The sequence below is a fragment of the Marmota marmota genome, unplaced genomic scaffold (genome assembly GCF_001458135.2).
Source record: "Marmota marmota marmota unplaced genomic scaffold, marMar, whole genome shotgun sequence".
Lineage (NCBI taxonomy): Eukaryota > Metazoa > Chordata > Mammalia > Rodentia > Sciuridae > Marmota > Marmota marmota.
Window position 1 is genome coordinate 8136263 of NW_025999941.1, and position 7024 is coordinate 8143286.

At 44.5% G+C, this 7024-nt stretch overlaps 1 protein-coding gene across 1 annotated transcript in view; it reads left to right on the top strand.

Annotated features, from left to right (window-relative positions):
• The first annotated feature begins 6 nt into the window (after positions 1 to 6).
• The window catches only part of Wnt5a (Wnt family member 5A), a 13743-nt gene continuing 6725 nt past the window's right edge, over positions 7 to 7024 (top strand). Inside the window, 4 exon segments of the mRNA XM_015494415.2 lie at positions 7 to 110; positions 542 to 669; positions 1894 to 2144; positions 6917 to 7023. Of these exon segments, the coding sequence (XP_015349901.1) occupies positions 590 to 669; positions 1894 to 2144; positions 6917 to 7023 (438 nt within the window). The 5' untranslated portion in view covers positions 7 to 110; positions 542 to 589.

Sequence of the window (7024 nt, forward strand, 5' to 3'; positions counted from 1 at the left end):
GCTGGCCACCCCGCCTCCTCCGCAGCCGCCTGCGGCGCGCTCCACTCGCCTTCGCGCTCCTCTCGCCCGCCCATGGAATTAATTCTGGCTCCACTTGTTGCTCGGCCCAGGTCGGGGAGAGGACGAGGGTGGCGGCGGGTTCCCGAGTGAATTCCCGAAGAGGGACCAAACTCAGCGCGAACTAGAGGGGAGCGAGGGGGTGCGGGACTCGAGCAAGCAGGAAGGAGGCAGCGCCTGGCACCGGGGCTTTGACTCAACAGCATTGAGACATGTTTGTAATCGCTGGCGTGCCCCGCGTGCAGGATCCTAGCGAAATCAGATTTCCTGGTGAGGTTGCGTGGGTGGATTAATTTGGAAAAAGAAACTGCCTATATCTTGCCATCCAAAAAAAAAAAAAAAAAAAAAACAACTCACGGAGGAGAAGAAGCGCAGTCAATCAACAGTAAACTTAAGAGACCCCGGATGCTTCCGTTGTTTAAACTTGTATGCTTGAAAATTATCTGAGAGGCAATAAACATCTGCTCCTTTCTTTCCTCTCCAGAGTGGAATATTAAGCCCAGGAGTGGCTTTGAGGACGGCTGGAAGTGCAATGTCTTCCAAGTTCTTCCTAATGGCTCTGGCCATATTTTTCTCCTTCGCCCAGGTTGTAATAGAAGCCAATTCTTGGTGGTAAGTTCATTTCTATGTGTATATTCCTCTTTTTTTTTTTTAAATTGGAAATTCTTTTGTAAGATGCTGCAACATTTAAAGCTAGGTAGTGAATGTGGGTTCATTTATCCAATCCATGTATGTATAATCTATTTTACTTATACATATTTTAAAGTTAGTATTTTCTTTTAACTTGTTAATATATTGTAAAGCTTTATCTTCAGTTCTTTAGGAAATCAGAACCTGTAAATCTAGGCCTTTTTTTCTGTAAGGCCCTTGTTCAGACCTGCGCTTGTAGAACATCATGTAATAAAAGGGAACCGAAATTCACTTCTCTAATAATTGTAAGCCTATCTGTAAAATTTATTTTTTTGCCATCTCTTGGTAGTACAAATGAGTCTCAACTTTTATTTTTTTGTCACTTGAGGTTATTAACCTACAGAGTAGCAGAGTGGTAGGGAGACAGTTCTACACCAAGTGGAGAAGTGTTTGGGCTTGAAATTTGATCAAAAGGAGGTGAACTTGAAGTAGTCAAATGTCCGTAGTGGGGGTTTCTTTCTTCTTTCTGGAAGGGCCTTGTAGACTGCAATATATCCAGAGGATTATTTTTGACGGGACTCTGGATATTTTTTCCCCTGTAAATGAATAGCATTTTTCTGTCTGTCAAACATAACTTCTGTTCACTGGATACCCTGTGCTGAGTCCTTCACAATCACATAAGGAACTCTTTTAAAGTATCCAGAAACGTGGTGAATTTTCTTCAGTGCGTATACTTGTCCCTCTGTTTTTCCATCAGTCGAAAAGAACTGCTATCTCCTAGCCATGTCTAATTGTGTCTACTTTCAGCATTCATATGTTTTCAAGGCAGGCAAATCCAATTTGTGGGGCAAAGTGAGTCACTTTTCTCTAATGTCAAAGGCAGTCCCCCCGAAACTGTCATTTCTCCCTTTTCTGGGTAGATTTTGGAAATATGGGTTCAGGTATATGGCAAATGAGGGCAAGAAAGGGAGTGAAAGCGCTAACTACAGAGCCAGCTGGCAGGATGGGGACTGCACAATACCTCCGTTTTCTGAGCGGAGTTTAAACAGAAGAGTTTTATGAAGCCCTCCTCATACTTTGTCATGAGGACAAGCAGGAGAGAAAAAGCATCTGTGTGCTTAAAACTATGTATTGCTGACATGCTTTCAGGGGGCCCACCTCCAGAGTTCACGTAAATCTTGAATGCACATCTCCCCCCCTTTGCAGGTCGCTAGGTATGAATAACCCTGTTCAGATGTCAGAAGTATATATCATAGGAGCACAGCCTCTCTGCAGCCAGCTGGCAGGACTTTCTCAAGGACAGAAGAAACTCTGCCACTTGTATCAGGACCACATGCAATACATTGGAGAAGGCGCGAAGACAGGCATCAAAGAATGCCAGTATCAGTTCAGACATCGAAGATGGAACTGCAGCACTGTGGATAACACCTCTGTCTTTGGCAGGGTTATGCAGATAGGTAGGAAACCACTTAAAATATATGTGAACTGGTTTGTTTTTTTTTTTTTCCTAGAAAAAGTCTTCCATGTTTGCTCCTGGGCTGGATGAGGAGGGCATCTTCCAGCTTGGATGATGGCCTGGGGATTTTTGTCATTACAGTGGTCCCACATCTGATCCTAAGTTTCTAACTTCTTTAACCAGATCACAAGGGGAGCATAAGGGACACCTCCATTTTCCTGAACACCTACTTTTTATAAAATGCATTTTGTTGAAAGTAGAAGCAGAAAACTTCTTCTAGTTTCTCAGAAGTAAATGGTGGTGGGGAGGGGGGAGTCAAGTCATTTAGAACCTTCTAAATGTAAAAACTCTTTTGTTAGAAGTTTCTTAAGCCACAATTCAAAGGACTAGACATCAAACTAAAAACTGTCATTTTTCAGAATGCTGGATAAGTTGCAAGTGAACAAGGTTTTAATTTTCTTAAAATAGATATGTCCTGAGACCACGATGATATATATGTTAAAAACTTTTTTTTTTTTTTTGGTTCTAGAAAGAATTTTAATTAGAAATGATGCAATTTGCATGGATGATTTTGACAATTGACAGAAAAGCACATCTTTGGGCTCTCAACCTAGGAACTTAAAAAAATAAGTTTTAAGTATATTGCTTACAGTTTGGGTTTTTATTTTAAATACGTTGTTGAACTTGTTATTCCATTCAGGGAGGAGATAGCATTTAAAATGAACTCAAGGCAAAAAAAATTGAAAAATCAGTTTGCCTGTGGTTTGGTTTAATAGTCTAGGATCCTACTTGACAGATGTGGTCCTATGTGTGTTTCCTAGCGTGAATATTTTAGGTCTCTTTACTTTTATGCAAACAAGACCTTATAATTAATATGACTGCAGTGACTGAAAATAAGAAGCTATTTATCAAAGCAATTAACTGTTTATACAGACTGAAGATAAAAGTTAGCTTAATATCCATCACGGATGGATAAAATGCTTAAAAAAAAAACAAAAAACAAAACGCTGAAAAGTGCACTCATTGAGAACAAAAAAGAGTTGTCAGTAGATGTTTGAGCCAAGGGGCTTCATAAACTAAAATAATACGAAATTGGAAGCCATTCCTCTTAATGGGAAAATGGCTTGGAGCCCCAGCTTGCAAGCTTCATAGGCCTTTGTTCTTTCAGTTAATGATTGAAATGTGCTAATGTATACACCGGGGTTGGATGGAGGGACTGAGCTTCAGGAACATAGGAGTGGTCCTTGCATATAGATTCATCTGATGGAGTTAACTTAGGATGTGCTGGAGACTTAATTCCACATTCTGATACTGTGTGAGAGCAACAGACTCTTTTCAAATAAGTTTTCAGTCCCCCCCACCTTCTTTTATGTTTCTCCTCAGCTGCTGGCCTCTTAAATGTTGGGACCATTTTTTTTCCACATGGGTATGAGTTAGCAAAAAAATCATACACCTCTGATGGGAACTAGAAGAAAAATCGCAGTTGGAACTGTTTTTCTGTGTAGTCACTTGAACACAGCTTTGATTTAATGTCCTCTTCTCATCTTCGTACATGGCCTGTTTGGGGCCAAAATGCTCAGAATAAGCTATCATTTGCTAAGTGAATTTAAGTTCTGCTGGAGATTTATTTTAAATGTGATCCAAGATTCAAAGAGGCTATTTCCTCAGGGAATAAGCAGAACACTTGGGACAAAGGCCTACATTTAATTGTCCCTCGCAAGAACACTCTCTGGTCCTCCCTCAGCTGTGTCGCTGGGATGTGAGTGGGTGGGGAACCTCCAGACAGCCTTGAAAGGGCCCTCCTAGATGTTGTGGGCAAGTCAGCTGATGTCCCTGGAAGATGAGAGCACATGCCGCATCCTTCCTGGCCAAAGTCCCACAGTGCCTGGTATCTCAGAACAGAAGGCTGCTGCTGGGTGGCTTGTGGTGGGACATGGATGGGGCCTTCTCTTTCATGCTTATTAGAATGAAGAGATAGAGAAAAGTAAAAAAATAGAGTCAGTTTTTATGAAATAGGAACATGGACCCAAATCCAGGAGGGGGAAGTTTCTTTGCTTATACTTCTCCACTTCAGGAGAAGTTTGAAGGGAATCAGCTCAGAGAAAATTTAAAAGACCTTTGATGCCCAACGGGTGTGGGTGCACCCGTCCCCAAAGCACTTAGTAACCCAGGGACAGTGAGAGTTAATTCTTGTCTCAGCCAATCTGACTGTGTGAAGGGCCAGTGTCTGAGAGGCTCAGCTGCCACCTCTGACCCGCTCCTCAACTCATTTTTCTAAGGTGCCAGTTGGCTTGGAGGCACCGTGCACAATTGCCTCATGAAGGGCCCGCTCTTCGTTTTGGAAACTCTCATTTTTCATCATGCTAACCCTTCCCATCCAGCTTTTGTCCCCGTCTTGTCTTTGTTTCCACACTGTGAAAAGATATGTCAGGAGGGCGCCATTTTTAAGGGGTGTGAGGATCCAAGCAGATGTAGATTTCACACTGAGGGAAACCTCACTGAATTAGCAGTATTCCAACTGGGGGACGACTGTATCCACAGGCCATTAGCCAAAGAGCACTTTTCAAACTGACTTTTTTTGCTGCAGTGACCAGTCAGCTTAGAGATGTCTACCAGGTTTGCATTCTAGGGCAAAAAAAGGAAGACGGACAAAAAAAGAAAAAAAAAAAGCACTATTTGTATTTTCAAGATAGACTTAATGAAAAAAGCAACATTTGTGTTTTGTGTAAAAGCCCCTTTATACTCTGTGTACTCAAAGGGCAGTGTCTTATTTCTCTCCGTCCTCAGAGGATCACTTTATCTCCTCTTCCTTTAGCCACAGTTTCTTTATTCTACAAGTCTCCTGTCCATGGCCATGACATTTTCTGTATTATCAGCGTTAATCCTCAAATAACTCCCTGGTATCTGTCTGCTCTCCTCATTTGTTTCCACTCCCTCCATGTTCTCTGCCTCTCTAATCTGAGCTAGATAGATTACATGCAGGAACTTTCTGGATCCTCCTGCCAACCACTAGCACTCCTCGAGTTATTCATTTTTAAAACGTGGGAGGGGGAAGGTCTGTGGTGAATCAGAGCCACCACCATTCCTGGAAGGGGATATCACAAATGGCCACAACTCAAGTGTGGAGCAGGGATGTCCCAGGAGAGGGCCGTCTGCCGGATGCTTGAGTTGGCATGGCCATCCTCCTACAGAATGGTCTGCTGGATACATAGTTGGCATAGCCATCCTCCTGCATGGGGCTAGGTCCTGTTGTCACCTGTCCTGCTGCTGACTTCTCATTCCTTCAAAAAAGGTGGTTAGCAAGCTCTCAAAGTAAGTGCAGGAGAAACTGATTCTGATACAGGGATTTCCATGCCAGAAGGGCCTTTTCCCCCTGAGCATCTCGTTCAATACCCTTATTTTACAGTTGAGGAAAGTGAGGCCCTTCATCCTAAGCCCCGGTCCCAGCTTCAGCTGACTGAGTTGAAGGCTTTCTCTCTAATCAGACACCTTTTTTATCAAGTGGCTTCTTGTTACACATAGAAGTGTCTCCATATGCAAATGAGATTTGAGGTGGCTTACGATAGCCTCCATTTTTTATTACAAATAGAGTTCCTATAACTTTTATGAGGAAATATATATATATTTTTTAAACTGGAAGGAGAATAACTCCCCCCCCCCTTCCCCCTAGGCTGTGTGTGCATGTGACACTCTGAGGCAGAGGCAGGAAGATGGCTGTCGTAGTGGCAGTAGGGAACAGCAGTGTTTTAAAAGAATATGAGTAGACACTTGTACTCTTGAGTGAGAAGTACCAGGCCAATCAGTTTGGGATTTAAAATGCAAGTTTTCATTTATCACTCTTTATGAACAGGTTTAGAACTGTCCCCTGGGCAATTAAAGAGCCTTGTCCAGAGTCAGACTTTGTGCTGCATGATGGGACGGAAGGAGAGGTTACAAGTGGCAAAGGAGGACGTGCCAGGCAAAAACCAGTATGGCCACAACTTGTGTGGCCACAGGAATAATCTGTCTTGGATGGGGTTGGGGGCGTCTAAGACATGTAGAGGCTCCAAGTCTAGCAAATTCTGTGTTCCTGTGCGAAATGAAAATAATACCAAACATTAGAATAAGGGTAACAAGTCTACCCCAATTCCAAGCTTTCCTTCAATGACTTCTTTCATGGACACTTTGGGAAATAAGAAGTTTAAATATCTTCAAAACAGCCGTAGAGAAAATCAATCCAGCACTGCTGCCTTAGGTTCTGAAATGTCAGAGAGAAGATACCAAAGATCTCCTCTCCTTTGTTACTTGTTGCTTCTCTCTGTGTTGAGGCTCTTTCTTAGCTCCCCCTTGAGGTGGGCCCAGAGCCTGAGTGTCAGTTAGGGATAGGGCCTGTGTAAGCAGCCAGGCTGAGGTTTATCTCCGCAGGACTTGCAGTGTGTTGGGGGCTTTGCCTGGCCCTGTCCCCTAGGGTAGTCCAGGGTGGGCATGTGCTGGGGTTTCTTCTGCCCTGCTCAGTGGACCAGGGCTGGTCTGTTAGGGGCTCACCCTGCCCCTCAGCAGGGACTACACACCTGGGTGTGGGGTGTGTGGGGGGGTGGATTCTCCTTGTTCCCCTGACCCCAGCCTCCCAGCTGATGTGCTGGGGCTCACCCTGCTCCCCACCCCAGCTAGCATGTGTTGGGCCTCCCTCTGCCCTCTCCAGGAGACCCAGCGGGGGTTTTCTCCGCACCCCCAGCGGGTCACAGGCCTACTGGGTGGGCAGGCAACCTGGTGACTCCACGTCCTCGCCCGCAGGCAGCCGCGAGACGGCCTTCACGTACGCGGTGAGCGCCGCGGGGGTGGTGAACGCCATGAGCCGGGCGTGTCGCGAGGGCGAGCTGTCCACCTGCGGCTGCAGTCGCG